Source organism: Cuculus canorus, chromosome 6 (assembly GCF_017976375.1).
Source record: "Cuculus canorus isolate bCucCan1 chromosome 6, bCucCan1.pri, whole genome shotgun sequence".
NCBI classification, from domain to species: domain Eukaryota; kingdom Metazoa; phylum Chordata; class Aves; order Cuculiformes; family Cuculidae; genus Cuculus; species Cuculus canorus.
In genome coordinates, this window is record NC_071406.1 from 40,405,373 (window position 1) to 40,425,759 (window position 20,387).

The window sequence follows — 20,387 nt, forward strand, 5'->3', positions numbered from 1 at the left end:
CATGTTGCCAACTTGCCTCTCCCATTTCTGTTCCAGGCTGGTAGTGGACCACCAGGAACCCCAGGAGAGCGGGGCAGGATCGGTCCCCCAGGACAAAAGGTATGTCTTGACGAGCATGGGACGTCAGCAGCTGAAACAGCAATGAAAGCCTTCCAGATAGGAGTGATCTTAAAAAAATACTGGAGTTTAGCATCTTGGGGCAAATTTAGCTTGTCTTCACTGGATTGCACTGTGTGGAGCAGAGCAAGGTCCGAGCTTTTGTAGTTTCATTGGCCTCCCATTTCATTGAACGGAGAGGCAAAAATACTTGAGTAACTGAGATTCCCAGTTAATTTTCCAGGATGGATTCTCAGCTGGTACCTGCATGTGAAGGTGGTTGTGCTGATCTCTCCGGACACTCCATATGGGTTATCTCTCCGGATTCACACACACTGATTCATTTCCATGGCTGTTCAACTTGTCCATTTGCATTGGAAAAAAATCCCCAGAGCTCGGGAGCTTTCATTTTTGCACCCAACTTGTGGTGGGTCTCCTGCATCCCATTGCTCAGCTTTCCTGAAATCATTTAAGGTCCCACTGAAGAACAGGCATTGTAGAGCGTCGCTGGCCGTGCAGGTCCAGCCATGACTTTCTGCTGCAAGGACCACTCCAGACCGGTCTATCTAAAGAAATCAGTGCAGACGGGATAGGAAAGGCTCAGAGTTGCCCGGAGTTTCAGCACGTGCTTTAACAGATGCTCCTGTTTTCAGGGTGAGCCTGGGAACCCTGGACCCAGAGGGCCAAATGGGCAGCCAGGGCCACGAGGAGAGATGGTAAGTGTGGCCACACGCTCAAACCTTTCAGGATGCTGGGCTGGACCATCTCCTGCAGCAAACAGGCCCCGGACCTTCACAGCAGATTGTTTAGCTACCTTATGGTCTTTGCATCCTTCATAGTACAATATGAGAGAGGGAGAACAGTCTTACGTCTTGAGCCTGGCATGAGCACAATTGAGCGTAGTCCCTTTGAGGGGTTGAATTATATTCACTCCAAGTGACTTTTGACGTCTCAGAGATCAGTCTGGAGAGCAAAGGCTGTTGAGAGTTGCTTGGCTTTGTCCTGGCTTATTGCGTGATGCATGAGCGGACGCTCCGAACTGACTCCGTGTGCTGGTTCAAACTATCCTACAAAAGAGACGTATGGACTGAGTAAGCCCTTTCCTGGGGCCTGATCCTCATTACTCTGTATAATGAGGAGGCAGCTGGGCTAAAATATTTTGTGCAAAGCAAGGGAGGACAAGCTTGGGTCAGGTACGGCTATAAACCCCTAGCACTGACTGACCTCCTAACCTGCTTCCCATTGCTGACTCCCACCTGGGTTTTATACGTTATGTATTTATAATAAGCAAGTTTTAAGTCAGATTTGTAGTTTTGGCACCACCTTCTTGTGCTTTTTCCCTTTGCAATAATTTCATCTACAGAGGACTTCTCGAAGGCCTGTGGCATCAGTGGGTTCTTTCTATCGATGCTGCTGAGGTCTAAGCTGTTCCCATATGACTGCATATTGGTGACTTTCTCTCCAATTTCAGGGTGATGATGGACGAGATGGAATTGGTGGCCCAGGTCCTAAAGGCAGAAAGGTATGTATGTGCTCAGCATGTGTGTGTTTACCACCACGAGTTACCAAGGACAAGAAAGCAGCCAAGGTCTCCAGTGCAAGATGGGCAAGGGCAGAACCTGGGTGAAGTCAGACATATACAGGGACAAAAATCAACCCTACGTGCCCCCTGGTGAGAACATCAGGCAAGACTCTTCAAACCTTTCTCTCTGTCCTTGCCTTGGTTTTGCCAGCCCAAATCAAGGAGGAGGTACAATCTCTTTGTGCCTGCGAGCCAGAAGGCCCTTTGAACGCCTGTGGGACTTGGAAAACGATATGCCAGCGTCTCTGTAGCTCGTCTACAGTTGAAATTAGCCTTAGAGGATCAATTTTCTCCTCAAAGGCTAAAGAGAGTAGCTTTCTGTTAATTGTGTGAGGAACAAACAATGAATTTACAGTCTCACTCTCTTTTTTCCTCCATCATTTAATTCCTTCAGTTGTTATAGACTTGCCTTCAGAATCACGTTCATTTCCTAATCTCCTATATTCACAGAAACCCTTGTGTTGTTTCAGGGAGAACGCGGCTTCGTCGGCTACCCCGGGCCCAAGGTATGGTTCAGCCTGTGAGCTATGCATTCATTTTCCAAGCACTGTATCCTATTCCTATAGTCCTGTGCAGATCTAGAGCTGTTGTTTGTGCTTTTCCAGGGTGGACCTGGTGACCGCGGTGTTGCTGGTGGCCCTGGCCCTAAAGGAAACAGAGGCCGCAGAGTAAGTTGGACCATGAGAATTTTTTTCCCCTCTGCATGAATGGCCTGAAAGTTGATTTCCGGGACTCCTCATGAAGATGTTTATGGAGAGGATTTCTTTGCTCTCGTTCTCTCTCTCTAGGGAAATGCAGGAGAACCTGGGACACCTGGGCAGAAAGGAGAGGTTGGATACCCCGGACCACCTGTAAGTGTTCGCTGTATTGCTGATGGACCCTTTGGCTTCCTCCTTAGAGAGACTCCCGATTGCCTCTATGAGAAATGAAGTGGTCCCTATTGGTGCCAGGGGTTGAAAAATAAGCCCACCTCCATCTCCTGCTCATTTCAAGTTGTACAAATTCCTCTTTTTTTTTTTTGTCTTGGATATTTCTCTGAGAATTCTTAACTAGCTGTTTATCATTGATAAATATTCACCTACGCTTAAACCGCAAAGCATGGCAGAAGGAAAAAGTCAGGACACAGGATCTTATCAGACAGTAGGATTTTCCCATGGGTCCTTCCAGGAAGTTCTTCTTATCATTTACCATCCCACACAGGGTATGGTCCACAACCAAACCTGACACAGAGCACCCTACAAAGGCCAAGGCGACTTGGCTTGCTTTGCACATGAACATACAGCAACAGAAATGTCCCGTTTGGATTTGATCTGAGCTAGGTTTACTCCTCACAGGGGAAAACATTTCCCCTTGTTGTTGGAAAGACAACTGAAACCGGGTAGGTTTCCCCTTAGCTTCTGCACGACTCGAAGTTAAATAATTATTCCAACTGCATTCACGGGGCGCCCTGAAAATAAACATCACGCTTAATTTTACTCTGGTTTTTAAACAGGGACTCAAAGGCGACAAAGGAGAATCCAGAGATGTAAGTGTGGCATCGTTTCTCTCATTTTGAAATCCTCTTTTGTTGGCTGTGTCTCGTGTCTTATGTTTCCCTTTCTCTCTCCCACATTTCATTTTCAAAAGCAATGTGCGCTTGTGCGGAATATCAAAGACAAATGCCGTGAGTACATCAGTGCTTTGCTAATTCCCCGTCTCTCCCCTTGTGTACCCATCATGTTACACAAATGACACTGACCAAACTGCTGCTTTTCCCCCTTTTTTCCGCAGCTTGCTGCTACGGTAAGTCACCTTCAGTTCTTTAAACCCGTGTGCCTGAGTTGTTTCTCTCCCCATGTATGCAGTATGAATGATTTACCCCCGCTGAGGACCTGGTGCTTGCACCCCGACAGCTATTTGGGGCACTATTTGCTCCTAATACGTGTTTCTGGTAGGTCCCAAGGAGTGCCCGGTGTTCCCAACCGAGCTGGCCTTCGCTATCGACACCTCTTCAGGCGTCGTGAGGGATGTTTTCAACAGGATGAAGCAAACCGTGCTCAGAGTGGTCAACAACTTAACAATTGCTGAGAGCAACTGTCCTCGAGGTGCCCGCGTAGCTCTGGTCACCTACAACAATGAGGTCACCACAGAGATCCGCTTTGCTGATGCCAGGAAGAAATCAAGCCTCCTCCAGCAGATCCAAAACTTCCAGGCAACCCTGACCACGAAGCCACGCAGCCTGGAGACCGCTATGTCCTTTGTGGCCAGGAATACCTTCAAGCGTGCCCGAAGCGGCTTCCTTATGAGGAAGGTGGCTGTTTTTTTCAGCAACGGGGACACAAGAGCCTCCCCACAGCTCAACGATGCCGTGCTGAAACTCTACGATGCTGGGGTCACGCCAGTGTTCCTCACCAGCAGGCAGGACCCGGTTCTCACCAGAGCTCTTGAGGTTGGGGTTATTCATCCTTTCTGTCCTTTCCTGCTCACGATCTTATTCTACTTTGCTGGGGAGATTGATGGTGTTGGCTCCCGCAGGCAGTAGTTGGCTTCCACAGACCTTTGAAATGCTTAGCACGGAGAACGCGTTGCGGGCCAAAATCATCCAGCGTGTCTGCTAGGAGAGAAACCCAAAACACGGCGCACGCTGTGAAATGCGAGTGAGCTTATGATGAGTCATTTGTTTCCCAGAACATGGCCCAGGGTGCCAGGTGTGGTCTGAAACGGAAGAAAAGACAGCTATCCTAGCAAAAAGGTCTGATTGAGACACAAATGTGAAGGATGGGAAGGTAGAAGTACCGTTGGTGGAGAAAGAGAGAATAGTAGAGAGTTTTAAAGGAACAAAAAAGCCCCAGATGAGCATGCTGAGCACTGGTTCGAGCGCTTGACCCTTTTCTTGCGGTTTATGTCTCTAAAATAGTTCCACTAGCTGACGTTGGGGAATTAGGCTCCTCCAATGGGATCCACCAAAAGCAGCGTGCTGGGTAGAGAATCCCTTAGAGATGCGGATTGCCTTCCACTACTTTGAGCTGCGAATAACAGAAAGCAACATTGCTAACACTATGTTTTTCTGTTTGAATCTAACCAGATCAACAATACAGCCGTTGGACATGCAATTGTTCTTCCAACCAGTGGCAGTCAGCTGAACGAAACTATCCGGAGGCTCTTGACTTGTCACATTTGTCTGGGTAAAGAATTCAATTTCTCCTCTAGATAGTTGCCAAATCCTTCCGGTCACGCAGCCGTCGGTTGTCAGTAGTGCAGAAGGGAAGCCCAGTTGGAAGTCAGCCCTTTTGATGCCGAAGACAAAGGGTTCATATTCTTAGGCTGAGCAGAAACATAGGCATTGTGAATGAGGCTTGCTGGGCATTCTCCGCTTTGTAAAGAGAAACTCCTATTTTGGATGGTTTCCACTTTTACAACCCAAATACCAACAAGTAAACGCTCTGAAATATGGCCTTATACCGTTTATGGCAGAGCACTTCAGGGATCCCTTTGGACAAAGGAACGTGTGAAATATTAAATGCATAACTAATTGTGTTTTGGAATGAAATTGGTTTGGTATCAAGTAATGAGCAAGTGAATGTCCATGGCTTGATAGTATTTCATATGACACAAGATATTTTTACAATGACGAGGGAGTGTCATCTTCACTTCCTTGAGGTGAAACCTACTTATTTCTTTCCTAGATGTGTGTGACCCCGATCCCACCTGTGGTAGTCAGAGACCTGTATTCAGAGACAGAAGGGCAGCCCCTACAGACATAGACACTGACATAGCCTTCATCCTGGATAGCTCAGAGTCCACCACCCCTCTGCAGTTCAGTGAGATGAAGAAGTATATTTCTTACCTCGTAAGTAACCTGGAAATCAGCTCTGAGCCAAAAGTGTCTCAACATCACGCAAGAGTGGCAGTTCTCCAGCAAGCTCCTTATGAATATGAAACCAACTCGAGCTTCCCACCAGTGAAAACTGAGTTTTCACTAACTGATTATGGATCCAAAGAGAAGATCGTGAATTACCTTCACAACCAAATGACCCAGCTCTATGGCACAAGGGCCATGGGAAGTGCAATTGAACACACAATGGCTCATATTTTTGAAAGTGCACCAAACCCTCGGGATCTAAAAGTCATAGTTCTAATGATGACCGGAAAAGTGAATAAACAAGAACTTGAGTACCTGCAGAGGGTTGTTATTGAAGCAAAATGCAAAGGTTACTTCTTTGTTGTCTTGGGCATTGGAAGGAAGGTGAATGCCAAGAATATCTATAGCCTAGCTAGTGAGCCAAATGATGTGTTCTTCAAATTGATTGATAAACCAGGAGAGCTTCACGAAGAGCCCTTACTACGCTTTGGGAGACTGCTGCCATCTTTTATCAGAAGTAAGTATAACATCTCGCAGCCAAAGTATTATGGAATGGGCAACGTGTCCTCAAAGATGTTACTCTGCCAGGTCTGGTCTACTTGCCTCTTGGCTGGGTGGTCTATAGCCTGATCTCCGATTTGGGCAGTGGGGCCCACTGAGGTTAATCTTTATATATTCTGTACTGTTTGGTCTGTTTGTTGCTGGTATATCTGGTTACTTTTCATTTTGGCCTCCCCAGGCCATCCCACGCAGTCTGTTGGTCTGCCAAGTAGAGTTAGCGTATCTGTCTGGCTTGACTCAGTCTCCGTGGGCTCATGTGTGGGATCTGACCTAATCCTGCCTGGTCACATCTGCAACATGTCCCATAGCCCTCTGCAGCCCAGCAGCCTGCTAACGCTAACCCACACTACCCGAACACCCTGCAAACCTTTCTTTCCAACTTCAGCATAAACACGCAGGCAGCTCAGGCTGAGATGGATTTGCGGTAGGCAGATTCAAGGACCAGATGAACAGGATTCTTTGCTCGGGGATAAATATTACTGCTGTGTTTGGGATGTGCACCTTGAAAATTTGCATCTTGGCTTTGCTAGAAACCCCAGGCTGGATCTCCAGCCAGAACCAGCTGCCAGAAGTCCTAAGCAGACCTGACCAACAAGGACCTTTTCTAGGAAAGCCAATCTACAGGGCTAATAAACCAGTGATTCAGTGGGTTTGCACTAAACAAGAAGGAAACATAAGCATATCTTTGCCTGAAAATAAATATTTAGGTTTTCTCAGTTTGCTTTTTCCATTTACCACTTACTCGGAGCATTTGACAAAAAAACATTAACTGCATGTTCAGAAGTGCCTCGTTGTAAGAAAACTGTTTACATGTGACGGACTAAGACACAGCCCTCTGGTATCATGTAGTTACTGCTTTTGTGTTTGTAAATTGGAATAGCAAATCTATTCCAGCCCAGGATGCTGCAGTAACCACACCAAATGTCAAGGGGTATCCTATAGTAAGCAAGAAGAGAAGAGTCATTTTTTTTTAAATCAAAAAGAAATATATATAACATAGTGTTGGTAGGGAACCACCGTCCTCAACGCCAGCGTTTAATGCCAGGCTCTCTCTGTCTCTAGGTGACTTTGCCTTCTACCCGTCTCCAGAGGTAAAGAAACAGTGCGAGCGGTTCCAGAGCGATCAGCAAACCAACAGCCAGAGCCCTGTAAACACTGGGCAGAAAGCCGTGTAAGTAGTGATTTGTCTGCAAGAGAATGATCTTTCCTAACAGCCCGTCTTGGAAAATCCCTGCTTGGAAGAAAAATAAGTGAAAGCATTTCAATGATAAAGAATTCTTTTTCCTGTGAAGGTGGTGTTGAGGCACTGGCCCAGGTTGCCCAGAGCAGTGGGGGCTGCCCCATCCCTGGAGGGGTTCAAGGCCAGGTTGGATGGGGCTTGGAGCAACCTGAGCCACTGGGAGGTGTCCCTGCCCATGGTAGGGGTGTTGGAACTAGAAGATCTTTAAGGTCCCTTCCAACCCAACCTATTCTATGATTCTATTGACCATAGAGGGGTTTCTTGCCAATGACTTCCATGCCAACTGCTCTCCACTTACAAAATTCTGCTTATATAGGAGGAGGAAAAAAGTCACTTCAGGTGCTTTTGCTTTGACAGGTACGTGGCACCCAACGCACCCATGAACCGAACCCTCAGTGCCATCACCACCGTCAGTGCGAGCATCAAGCCTGTTGCGAGCACCACCACCCATGCCAGAACCACCACTGCCAGCACCACTGCCCGCACCACTGCCCGCACCACCACCCAGACCAGAGCCACCAACCAGACCACAGAGAGCACGGTGGTCCAGGTGAACATCACCTCACAGAGTGCAGCAGGCACTGCCGCTCACACCAAAGCCTCCGGCCGCAGCGGCACCGCGTCGGGTGGCAGGAGAAGACAAGGCGGTATGTGAAAGGCTCTCCTCAGGGGGTCAGTGCCTCTTGCTTGTCTGTGCCACAGTGGGTTGTGGGTTTTCTTCCTCCCCAAGTTGACCGTTCCTGTGGGAAATGTCACTAAACGGCCAAGTTTTGTCCTTGCGGAAACAATTTTTCAGGTGCAAAACTGGGAATCTGCACGGGGCGGGGTTGTCAGGTTCTGTTGTGAAGTTTGTGCGAAACCAGGTGGAGGACAGGCGGCCTCTGAGCAAAACAAAGTGTCTAAATATGGGGCAATCCATCATCTAGTGCCTGGCCCAGCAGTACAGCGGAAGAGCACTTCTCTTTCTAGTGCAGCCCATTTGCTTTCTATGTTTTTCCCTTGTAACATTCCCCCCTTGGCTAATTTTTGCTGTTTATGATGATTCATACACTGGTGGTATTTGAATTCTCCATCAGCTAATATAAATAATTAGTTCAGTTCGCTCATCACGGAATCGGTGGGGAGACCTCTTTGGGAATGCCAAAGTTCTTTCACGTGAGCGCAGGGGCAGCTCTGCACTGGATGAACAAGTTACAAAGAACATGTGTCAAAGCCCAGGAATGCTTAACCAGTCGATGAACGCATCTCCTCGTGTTAATAATAAACAAACAGCAATCAGCTTTTATTTAGCGGTCAATGCTTTCATCAGCTCGTAGGGAACAAATATTTCTGGGTGTTCCTTGCTCTGCTGTTGCTTCCAAAGCAGCGTTTGCAAAGGTCTCATCTAGCGCTGCCACAGCAGGAAAACCTTTCCTTAAGAGCTTTTTTTTGCCCTGTTTAAAGTTATGCTGGATTATAAGCAGACTTTGCTTGAGGGTTTTCAACAGTTCAGTGAATCCATTACACCCTAGAGAAGGATCCGAGTGGCCACATTTACGGTTGTTGGAGAAGTTGCGCTGGGAATTACATTTCAGGCTGTGTAAATCTTGTAAAAGAATTCGCTTTGGTTTCTTAGATTGCAGTAGAAGGCAAAGAAAGAAAAAAAAGAAGAAATCATTTGGTAAATGGTTTAGGATATGAAAAGAAAGCTTCCTTGCCGTCTCCTGGCTTGGGCATTTGAGATGGCAAAGTCGCAGCCTGGTTTGTCCATGCCCCAACTGGCTGCAGACCATTCTATGGTTCATTCAGCGATTTATTTGCTGTGGACTGGAGAGGAGATCCCGCAACGCTGAAACCAATTCTCCTTGAGATTTCTCCTCGTCAAGTCCTTGCTTAGGATTTCTTCTGATTTTTTGCATTGCAGCAAAGACTCACGACATCCAGATCACGGACGTCACCGAGACCAGTGCCAGACTGCGGTGGGCCAGCCCCGAGCCACAGAACGCCTATGTTTTTGATATCACCATCACCTTGGCACACGACCACTCGCTCGTGCAGAAACAAAACCTTACCGGTACCGAGCATATCATCCGAGGACTCAGAAGTGGACAGAAATACCTTGTAGTCGTTACTGGCTACCTGAAATCCCAACCTAGAGTAACCTACGCAGGGACATTCAGCACAAGTAAGTAACTCTCGGGGAAGACACACAAACAAACAAACATCTATTTTGTTTTCATAGAAAATGCACACAAAAATTGAGGAAAAAATCACGTAAAAGATAGGGAATCCATTGGTACCAATGGATCCCAGCTCTGGCAAATGCTCAGTTGTGTCCCTGCGTGTCTGGCATCCTTCAGACCAGCAGCAGGTTATGGAACGCTGCAAATGTGCAAACTCAAGCAGACAGTTCAGTGGTGTTAAGTAGACACAGATTGTGGGAGAATTCAAGGCAGTCCCAGAGGGGGTGTGTGACTTATTGTGTGTGCAGGAGGCGTCACACAATGGGTTTTGGAGGGGATCAGCCAACATTGCTGTAATTAATAATACAAATCAAACTGGATTAATACAGTGTAAATTCAGTCCAGCCTGATTGCAAAATAAGCAAGAAAGTCTGTTCTCCAGTTGTCATTTCCATAGTGGCCTGTCTGCTTTGCATACTATATTATCCCCCTCCACGCCCCAAAAAAAGAACCATAAAGAAGAGATTAAATGGAGTATTTAGTCCTTTGGGGATCCAAACTTCATGTGTACAGATCAGAAACAAACCTCACCAAACCCTTCGGCATGGCCAAAAGTTGCCATGTAAGAGACAGCCTATTTTTTTCCTTTGGGTATAGTTTGACATAGAGGTTTCTTGGCTTGGTGGTGTGGAGAAGTTTGCACTGGTCCTGCCAGTGCTGCGTCTGGCTTGTTCTGGCACTTCAGAGCCATTTTCTATGCCCAAGGAGAGCTTTTCCGTTGGCTTCAATGGGTTTGGATCAGGTCTGAAGCCTCTTACCTTTGCAAGCAATAAACGTGCCCACAAAAATGTTGAGAAAAAGACATTAATGTGTAGAAGTAACATGTACATGTGCTGACTTGGAGCTCTCAACGCCCAAGGAAGCTGCGTTTCCCACAGAGGAAACCTTCAACAAGAGCAAATTGGGTAGGCAGTGTTGACGTTGCTTTTGCCCACAAGCTATGACCTGGACACCGGCTTGAACTCTTACCTTTCACCCGAGAAAAGCAAATCCAACCCTTCTTGTGGCTGCAGTACCCTCCAGCCCTGTGGAAACTGAGCCATGGGTTGCCCTGGGAAGGGGCACGATGCAGTCATGCAGTATGAACCGTGTTCTCCTTTCCATCTCAAGGGATCTCTTCCCCCAGTGATGAACCTCAACAACACAGCTCCTAGAGGGATTCAAAGGTGCGTGATCAAAGAGAGGCATGCAATGCACTGACAGTCCTTGAGGGCTGAAGGGGAAGATCCATCATGGACTATTTGCCTCCCTGGAGGATGCCAACATTTTTTCCATCTCTAAAGCCAGAGAAACAAAGCTAAATTGGCCGCAGAGAGGCCATGACCAGCTCCTAGAGAGCTGCTGCCCAGTCAGGTGCTGCGTGGTGAGCGGGGGCCATCCAAAGCAGATATGAGGGGCTCTCAGGATGCTCTTTTGTAGTCACCTCAAGGATAAGCCCCAACCACACAGCAGAGACGCCAGCTAGGGAGAGCAAGACAAACCCATCCTGGCGCGGCTGGGCGGTAGTGGATTACTCATCCCGTCAGCTGCCTCCAATAAACATTTCTGAAATGTATGTGCTAGGGTAAACAGATCCAGACCTGACTCCTGAAACTTGTGTGCGTCCCCCGTGCTGGAACTGGGGCCAGTGAGTTTGTTTATGGCTGCACCGAGGGTGCTGCAGCACATTGTCTTCCCTTTGGCTGACCCTACTGCTTCTTCTCCTCAGAGACCCCGGCACAGCCCAAGGTGTCCCTGGCCAACATGATGCTCAACACTGAACCGCTGGAAGGGCCCGAGGGTGGTGAGTACGGGCGATTGAGGGAGCACTGAGCTGGGGGGGGCTCTGCCGGGATCTCCACCAAGAACCCTGGCCATTTGCACCAGTCTTCTCCTTGCCCACTCCTAAAACCATCGTTTCTCAGAGCCCTGCTAGGACCTATGTTTGGCAGAGCCAACAGATTATGACCTAGAAGACACCCTTGGCCATGTGGGTCTGAGCCCTGTGTTGACGTCTCTGCCCTATCCTGGAACCAGAGCCCCCTGAAGTTGCTGTGATCTTCATGTGGGACTCAAAGCAGGTCTTGCTTCCATTGTAAGAACGGGAGACGAGCCAGAGCAAAAGTGCTGGCTGCTCTCCAGGGACAAGCTGTTCCCCACGGTCTCCCCAGCACGTGTGGATGGAGAACATCACCTGATGCTTGCTCCCTCCCTCCCTCCCTCCATTCATGAGGCAAAGAATAGGTCTTGGCTCCTTGGTTTAACACATAGCTCTCAACAAGAGCTTGACCAACAGCCAGGGATTGCAGGGGAATTAGTGTCAAACATTTGCATAAATTAGGCTAACTGGTAGCCTCCCCTCAGTTTCACCCATCTCCTCAACCCCTGTTTCTCTGCCACCAAGAGCCTATGAAGTAGACCGCTGAACAGGCAAGCTGGCAGCACCTACTCTGTTGTTAACCTTTGTTAATAACCCATAATTAACGTAGATAAATAGGTCACCTCATTGCTTTTCTTGACATCAAGCTCATTATATCAGCGCTATTACGCTCAGCGGTACCGTTAGTGCCAGGCTGCAACCTTCCTCCGCAGCTCTGGAAGGGCTCTCAGCCTTCATGAAGCAGCAGAGCCGTGCTGCAGGCACCAGCTACGGATCCGGCATCCCAACCTTATCCCTGAATCACCACTCATGTTCTTCTTCAAGCATTTTGCTTGCACTGCAGTTCATTTTCTTCCTGAGGTGATTCGAGGGCACGGGGAGATGCTGCTGCTCGGCACGTTTAGCCGACAAGAGTTGCAAAGCTGCTGTTGGGGTTGAGGTGCTCACGCTGAAAGGGATGAGCGTGGACTTCATGCCTGGCTGGTGGAACCACCGGAGCTTGCTGTGGCAGAGGGGCCGAGGGCTGGCACTGGCCAGGGACCATCTCATTTCTGCCTTGCTGCACGTCCTGTCATCGCACGTGTTCCCACTCTTTTGGCCCGTCTCCCTGGCACTGGCATCCCCTCCAAAGCCTTCACCTCGCTTGTCTCCACCAGATAATGTGCATTCCCATGGCGTTATTTAAACCCTTGAGTGTCAGCCCTTTGAAAACAAGTTCTGTAGGTCTGCCAGAAGGAAAATGGATGTGCTGTGTACCCTGCGCTTCGACGCAGACCTCAGTCTTAACCCCTCTTGTTGACCCACCTGCAGCAAATATGTCTGCCTGAGGATTTATGGCAGTCAACAATTTGGGTAAAAAATTCCCTGAGGATGCTCGTCTGAAGTTTTTCCATAGAATCACAGAATGGTTTGAGTTGGAAGGGACCTTAAAGCCCATCCAGTGCCAACCCCCCCGCCGTAGGCAGGGTCACCTCCGACTGGTGTCCAAGGCTCAGGTTGCTCAAGGCTCCATCCAACCTTTCCTTGAACACCTCCAGGGATGGAGCAGCCACAATTTCACTGGGCAACCTGTTCCACCACCCTCATAGTGAAGAATTTCCTCCTAATGTCCTGTCTAAATCTGCCCCTCTCCAGTTTATACTCATTGCCCCTATCCTATCACGACAAGCCTCTGTCAAAAGTCCCTCCTCAGCTTTCCTGTAGCCCCTTCAGGTACCGAAAGGTCACTATAAGGTCTTCTTGGACCCTTCTCTTCTCCAGGCTGAACAACCCCAACTCTCTCAGCCTGTCCTCTTATGGGAGGTGCTCCAGCCTTTAGACTTTTCCGCAGGCTAAAGCAGGGCAGGGAGGTTGGGATCTGTTTTTCTAGCCGAGTCTCCTCTAGTTCTCTGTTCAACAGGAGAGACTCCTGCGTAATCCTTCCCGCAGACCTCGGGGGAAGCCCTAAATTCTGCCCTCCTCCTAAGGGCAAAGCAGCTGCTAGCACGGGTGGCCTGTCTTTACTAATAGATACTCTGGGATTTGGACCTGAATTATCATTTCTGGGCAGGAAAGGAATGTATGTTTAAACTCCCATCAAGCCTGAAAGTCTACCAGGTGCAGCTAAATAAACTTATATAAGGATTAAAAGTTACTGCCAAGACAAATGGCTTTGCAAATAAATGGGGGCCGAATTCTGCATGCACCAGGGAGGATTAAGGGGCTCTCAGCATCCTGGTCAAGGGACCTGGGACTTGGATTCATGGCCAAAATCAAGAGCAGGGAGAGGCAAGCTGGATGCTGGGGAAGGTTCAGCAAGAGAAATCACAGGACAGGAAAATGCCACCAGTCCTATACCAGTTTTTTTTTGTTATTTTTTTTTAATTATTCTTTTCAATCTCTTACCTTTTGCAGCTTTTAACCCTTTCAGAGTCACTTAACCTTTGCACCTTTTGACATGCAGATTGGCCAGACCCTTGCTTGCTGGACTTTGACATGGGCATGCAGTGCAAGGACTATCAGATTGTGTGGTTCTTTGACTACAAAAACAAGATCTGCAGCCAGGGTTGGTATGGTGGCTGTGGTGGTAATGCCAATAGATTTGAGGCTGAAGCTGAGTGCCTTAGCAAATGCTTAAAACCACGTAAGTACCATGTGGGGATTAATCTTCCTGCGTTTTATCATGTTGTCAAATATTCTTTGGATGGAGAGAAAACATCATTTAAAAACCAAACCCACACACTTGTTCCTCCAGCAGCAGCTGAGAGAGCCATGCCGCAGCCACCCCTTCAGAAAAGATTATCGCCAGGTAACACCTCCAAAACAAATTAATCATCACAAACCAAAGCAAACCCATCGTTTCACCTTGATCATTTCATGTCATGCATGCAAGCTTGTCCGATAGGAGATCACCAGTAGCGTAGACGTGGTTTTCATTTGGTCCTTGGCATGACCATGCCCTGCCATCTGCTTTGCATGAGCAAGTCACCTTGCATGTGTGTTGTCGCACCAGGACGCGTTGTGTTTGTGCGACTGGAGTGCAAAACACAGCTTTTCAGCAAAATCCATGTGTTGCGTTGCGTGAGGAGTGTGGGGCTGCTGAACTGGAGTGTGGCACAGTCCCACTTTCTACTGTCACTAACCAGTGCCACCACTCACTTTGATGAGATGTAAAGCACTGCAAACGTTTCACTGCCTGGAACTGAAATACTGGGTGGAAAACTAAGCCACGGGTCTCGGGTCTTGAGTGTGAATGTCTTCCTTCTGCACCAAAAGATAAAAATCAAAGTTGAGCCCACAGGAAAATGGCAAAGAACTCTTCTCCTTCAGGGGTTTCTGGGATCAAGGGGTTGTTTTTGCAAACCTCTTGGAGACCCAGGAAGGAAGCAGAGCCTTGCAATCACTTGTGTTGGTTCAGCAAGGGGTTGGGATGGGAACCAGATCCCAGCAAAGCCTCGGAGTCAAAGCTTCCCCGCTCTGTTTCAGAGACCCTGGGAGTGATGGGATGGAAACCTAGGAGTGAAGCAAACTCTGGTCAGTGCAGGGCTTTAATCCTCGTTGGGGCATGACAAGGTCTAAAAAGGCAAATGAAGGACCTTCCCCAACCATTTCACTTTCTTAGGTGTATTTTAGGCTCCTTAAATCCGACTCGGGAATTTTTATCACTGGCAGCAGTGCGGCCCAACGGCAGCTGTGGCTGCCCCTGCAGAGACACAGAGGCAAGCAAGGAGGAAGCCACCACCAGCCATGGAGATGCTTGGTGTGGCCGCTGCTCACAAAAGGGGGGTGTAAGGTGCTTCTGGGCTGCAAAGAAGCATCACAAAGATCCGCTGGTTGCAGTTGGAGGACTTCTCAGCCAGAGGAAGCAGCGTATGGCTTATGCAAGAATGTGTAGCTTCAGTCTAGGGTAGGATTTCCTCCTCACGGAGCAGGTGATGCGTTTTTTCCTCCAGAGGGTGTTTTTCTGCTACCGCCATCCCCAAGGCCAACCCCTTCTGATCATCATCACATGCCTTGATGATGTTTCCAGCAACTGTTGTTCAGGCTAAAGTGATATTTTGTGAATTTGGCACCGTTCTCCCTGGGCAGATAGTCAAGAATAGCAGCCGAGGGGCCCTGGAGGGACTGCCTGCCCCGCTAGGGTCTTCCGCTCTATTCACCACTTTATCTTTAGTCCCTTTTTGTTCTCTGCAAAACCAGAGCTTCAATCCACCACAGAAAAAGAGACGTGGGAATTTGCATGCAGCTCGGCTTTTAAAATGCCGAGTGTTGGGATGGGCTCTCGGTTCAGGCCATGCCACGTACCATAGCCAGGTGTGACGCTAAGAAATGAGTTGTTCTCCCAAACCCCAGGGCTCTTTGCGTCCAAAAACATGCAGCAGAACCACTTCCCATTTGAAGCCTTTTAAATGGTGTCATGGCCTTTAATTATTGAATATTTATACATATATATATGATTTTTTTACCTTAACAAAATTAACTATAAGTGCAGCTGAGGAGTCCAGGCACCTTTTCTCCGCAGGGTGAATTAAAATCCTGCCTTATGGTCGTTGTCCCCATCTTTTGAACCTGCCAGTCAGAGCTTAAACCATTTTTCAGAATCATTGAATAGTTTGGGTTGGAAGGGACTTTAAAGATCATCTAATTCCCACCCCCCTGCCATGGGCAGGGACACCTCCCACTGGATCGGGGTGCCCAAAACCTCATCCAACCTGGCCTTGAACACCTCCAGGTTCTTGTTCTCCTTTATTTTCATTTATTGGGTTTTGAGCTTGGGGCTTTTGGTGGAGAGGAGCTTTCATAGAACCATTTGGTTAGAAAAGACCTTTGAAGTCAAGTCCAACCCTACCTGCCCACTATTAAACCATATCTCTGAGGGGTTAAAATTCGTTCTAGGGGTTCAGCTGGAGCAGTCGCTGGGTGGTGTTCGGTGGTGCTCAGACCAGAAAGCGGCACAAACCCCAGAGGTGTGAATATTAGGGCCGGCAAACCGAAGATCATGATTAAAGTGAATTTTCAGCAGCTTTCCTGAAGCCAGATCTGCTTCTAAAGTGATGTCCGAATGTCCCTCTGCATCCGCTGATCATAAAGTGGATCCGCTTTGCTTCTGCTCTCCAAGGGCATGAAAAGGGGGAAAGCTGGACTGCCCGGACCCTGTGTCGCAGACAAAAATTGTGTTATACCTCCCATCAGCTGAATGTTTTCCTTACTGGTTGGATTCCCAAAAAAATTGTGCAGGGTTTGGGGCAGAGTCATTCTTGAATTCGCATCTGCTGGCTTTTTTTTTTTTTGGATGGCAGGTAAAGAGGGAAAAAAATAACCCCTGAGTATTAAAAGCAAAGATCCTGCCAAAGGTAAGGACAAGTTTTTGGCTATAGGAGCCCAAAAGCAAAGCTGAATTTGGAAGGTCAGCATTGATTTCAAATTCCAAAGAAAAATGGAGGTTAAGAAAGAAATCCTGCTTCAGAAAGCCACAATCTGAACAGGATAATGGGCAGGAGTGCCCTTTCAGACCCGTCTCCTCTCTCAGAAAGGACATAATCCCACCTCCTCCTGTCTAAACAGTAAACCCATTGCTCCCATCACCACCCAATCTTTCTCGTGACTGCAGCAGCGAGAACCCCTTGAGTCTGACCTCTTTGGCCGCAGTGTTGTTCCGGCAGCGATCGGTTCAGTTGTTCACGGCACGGAGAGACTTCTGCACAGGGAAGAAAAGGAGAAAAAAGAATTAAAATGAGTGAGCAGAAAGGAGTTCAGGTGTTCGGCAGAGCCTGTTCAGAGGTATAGCGTTAGTTGGGGTGCACGGTCCATGACACCAGTCTGGGCATTCTCATGTCCACCCTGGAACCATCCTGGCCGCGCTGCAGTATTCCAGGCTCTGGGCAGCACCAGCCACAATTTCCTTTAAAGTAAACCCACTGCCAGGGCTTTCTTATTGCCTGGGATCTGTTGCGAAACCTACTTTCTACTCAAGATTTCAGGGATAATCTGCATCCTTCTTCCCATGAAAACTTTCGAAGCGTTTCACATGCCTTTGCTTTCATCAGACCCCAACAGACTTGCTTGCAAATGAAACTTTTTACATATTCACTTTGCGTCTGTTTACTCCATTCTCTATTCGTTGTGGATATGTTGTGGCTCTATTTCTCGTAGGACAGAGACCTGGTAAGACGTCTCAGCCCCCTGCAATTAGTGCCTGATTATTTTCTCTTGGGACAGGCAGGATTCTAGAGAAGTTAATATAAAATGATTTTTTTTTACCAGCATTGAGCTTTTGATCTCTCAAAATTCTGCCTTCACGTGGTTGCTCCAAGGATCGCAGCTAATTCAGGCGCCTTCGCTGCTACCAAAGAGCTGTTTCTGCGTGGTGGGACTGCAGAAGGCGTTTAGGGCTGTGAACCACAATTTCAGACCAGCCCTTGAAACAGCTTGATTTCTGGAACCAGGTTTACATCATCACACGATCCTTAGACAAGATTATCAGAGGATAACTTCTAAACCAGAATTTCCCTACCAGTCATTGCTGGTGTACTTTGTACGCGTCGATTTATCTTTATTTTGGTGGGGGGAAAAAGAAGGTAAATGACTTTTTTTTTCAATTAAAAAAAGGTTCTAGTTGCAAATACCCCTCTAGTAAGAGGAAATCAGCATTTCACCCACTGGAATCCCCTTTGTTCCCATTCATATTTTGGTGCTGGCTGTTTTCTTGATACTTGTTTAACAGATATCTTCCGATTTTTATGCATATCCAAGGCTGGACACCGGCAGCTTGAAGCCATAGGGACGATAAGTAGAAGCAATGACTGTGATGGCAGAAATTTGGGCGAATTGCCTGACTCAGAGCTATGGAAACGAAGCTTTTCCAGGGCAAACTGCGATGGCTACTTGTTACGCTACGCTGAGCGCACACCCTCTGTGTGCAGAGGATGCTTTGCTTGTGACTTGGTGTTAAATTAGTGGCTAACACCAGATTTTTTAACTTTAATTTTTTAAGTTTATTTGGTGGTTTCATTTTAATGCATCCAAAATACTTAGTTCTTTTGTTCCCCGCTCACCCCACGAGGGATGCAGGATGCCACGGGGCAGTGTGTGATGTGTCCAGGGACATCTTCATGTAGAAAATTCCTTATTTTTCTGGGGAAGCCAGTATTTTTAATGGGAAAATGATGGTGCAAATACTTTTCGCCTTGCCTCCCTGCCAATCCTCTCCCAGGTTTGAGCCCTGCCAACTCATTTCCTGCAGATCCAAGGGATTTGCAGACAAATGCTGCACTTTTCCTTCATCTCAGCATCGCACCGTGGGTGCACGACAGCAACACAGCCGAGAGCTCGTGGATCGTGGCTGGCGACCTCCAAAGAAAGACCTCTTTGCAAACTAAGAGATGGGATTTTGTCTCAAGAGACGTGCAAAATCTGTGCTGGGGTTGCCCCTTCTTGCATGCCAGCCCTGCTCACAGGCGTTTCTCTCCCATTCCCATGGATTCCGAGAGGTTGTGTTTCGCTCTTGCTGACTCCTCTTGCTCCTCTTTGTCTCTACAGTCACAGATATCTGCTGGCTGCAAAAAGACGAGGGGCCCTGCAGGGAATTTGTGCTAAAATGGCACTACGACCCCGAGACCAAGAGCTGCGCCCGGTTCTGGTACGGCAGCTGCGGAGGCAACGAGAACAGATTTAACACGCAGAAAGAATGTGAAAAAGTTTGCATGTCTGGTAAGCGGCATCTGTGTGGCTGGAGAAGGGGGGGAACGCCGGGTTCCTGGCATTTCCAGTCCGGTGCATCGCTGTAGAGAACTTGCTGGTGGTGCTCTGGACTTCATAGCAAGTCCCTACATCCCTTAGAAGTTCTTAGGGACATGGTTTAAGGGAGTGTTAGGAATGGTTGGACTCGATGATCCAGTGGGTCCTTTCCAACCTGGTGATTCTACGGTTCTATGATCCTGGCAATGAACTCCATTTACCCTTCCTCAATACCCTGTGCAGCTTCCCACGCACGGAATAATCTCATTTATTTTCTCTTCCACCATCAAGGAGGTAACATTTCAGGAAACATCATCCCTGGCGCGGTGACGACGACGGAAACATAGAGCCAGCGACCTGTCAACACATACCTCTGAGACAGCCGGGAGCATCAGCCGTTGCCTCCTTACCCCTATAGAAGCTAAGGGTATAGACTACCTTGCACTGTACTATTTCATGCTTTTAACTTCCGAGCGAACCTTGAAGCAAGCGTTTTGCGGCATGACCTATCAATATGGTGCTAACCGTTTGTGGACTGAGTGCTACGTGTGTCCAGGTTATATCGTATCGCTTCAACATTACCAAATATTTACCTAATTGCAGATTGTTATTGTCTCTAAATTACCCTTTCTTTTCCGATTCCGGCAGGGCTGCCTATCTAAGGCACCACGAAAACGAGATTAAAAAGAAAAATCATAATAATTTCACTTGCAACTGTTACGTGCTTGCTTTTATCTTTCTCATAACTGAGCGCAACTTTACGGGGGAAGCCTTCGTGTAAGAGAGTAGCTAATTCTGATAAACAAGTGGTTCAACCTTTCGTTCTTCCTTTTTTTTTTGTTTGATTTATTTTTTTTGTCTCCTTTCGCTGGATTAGATTTCGAACTTAGACCTCTCATACGCATTTGTAACATACCGTGGCCAACAGAACTAGCAAGAAAAAGGAAGCAAGGTTTCCGAATGCAAATGCACTGCTGGGACCAAGGCCTCAGTTAACAAATGTTGAAATTGTGGTGTAGGACGCCTCTGGCGTTCTTCTGATGTTGTATGTTTTATAAAACACAAAGCAAAGCAATTTGGGGGAAGGGGGGAGGGGTTTGGCGGGTGGGAGGAGGGTTTTATTTTTATTGTGGATTCTGTGTCAGGAAGTCTATACGAAGAACTTTAAATAAAAGTCTAATGGAGGTTTTGAGAAATTCACGGGTTTGTCCTTTTTAAAAGCCACGGTGGGCGTCAGTGGAGTCATTTTCCAGTGTATGGAATCACAGAAT

General features: G+C 47.7%; 1 protein-coding gene across 8 annotated transcripts in view; it reads left to right on the plus strand.

Moving 5' to 3' along the window:
- The window catches only part of COL6A3 (collagen type VI alpha 3 chain), a 67,618-nt gene extending 47,449 nt beyond the window's left edge, over nucleotides 1–20,169 (plus strand). For 6 of the 8 annotated variants that reach the window (XM_054070614.1, XM_054070618.1, XM_054070619.1 and 3 more), the window contains 20 exons: nucleotides 37–99; nucleotides 750–812; nucleotides 1,568–1,618; nucleotides 2,149–2,184; nucleotides 2,284–2,346; nucleotides 2,467–2,529; nucleotides 3,171–3,203; nucleotides 3,305–3,341; nucleotides 3,449–3,460; nucleotides 3,613–4,106; nucleotides 4,743–4,842; nucleotides 5,344–6,036; nucleotides 7,143–7,251; nucleotides 7,678–7,967; nucleotides 9,224–9,484; nucleotides 11,251–11,325; nucleotides 13,844–14,023; nucleotides 14,135–14,188; nucleotides 18,919–19,089; nucleotides 19,408–20,169. In XM_054070614.1, coding sequence (XP_053926589.1) covers nucleotides 37–99; nucleotides 750–812; nucleotides 1,568–1,618; nucleotides 2,149–2,184; nucleotides 2,284–2,346; nucleotides 2,467–2,529; nucleotides 3,171–3,203; nucleotides 3,305–3,341; nucleotides 3,449–3,460; nucleotides 3,613–4,106; nucleotides 4,743–4,842; nucleotides 5,344–6,036; nucleotides 7,143–7,251; nucleotides 7,678–7,967; nucleotides 9,224–9,484; nucleotides 11,251–11,325; nucleotides 13,844–14,023; nucleotides 14,135–14,188; nucleotides 18,919–19,089; nucleotides 19,408–19,463 — 2,904 coding nt within the window. In that variant the 3' untranslated portion in view covers nucleotides 19,464–20,169. The remainder of the gene's footprint in view (nucleotides 1–36; nucleotides 100–749; nucleotides 813–1,567; nucleotides 1,619–2,148; nucleotides 2,185–2,283; nucleotides 2,347–2,466; nucleotides 2,530–3,170; nucleotides 3,204–3,304; nucleotides 3,342–3,448; nucleotides 3,461–3,612; nucleotides 4,107–4,742; nucleotides 4,843–5,343; nucleotides 6,037–7,142; nucleotides 7,252–7,677; nucleotides 7,968–9,223; nucleotides 9,485–11,250; nucleotides 11,326–13,843; nucleotides 14,024–14,134; nucleotides 14,189–18,918; nucleotides 19,090–19,407) is intronic. The other 2 variants (XM_054070616.1, XM_054070617.1) reach the window with 2 other exon arrangements.
- Nucleotides 20,170–20,387: the final 218 nt, after the last annotated feature.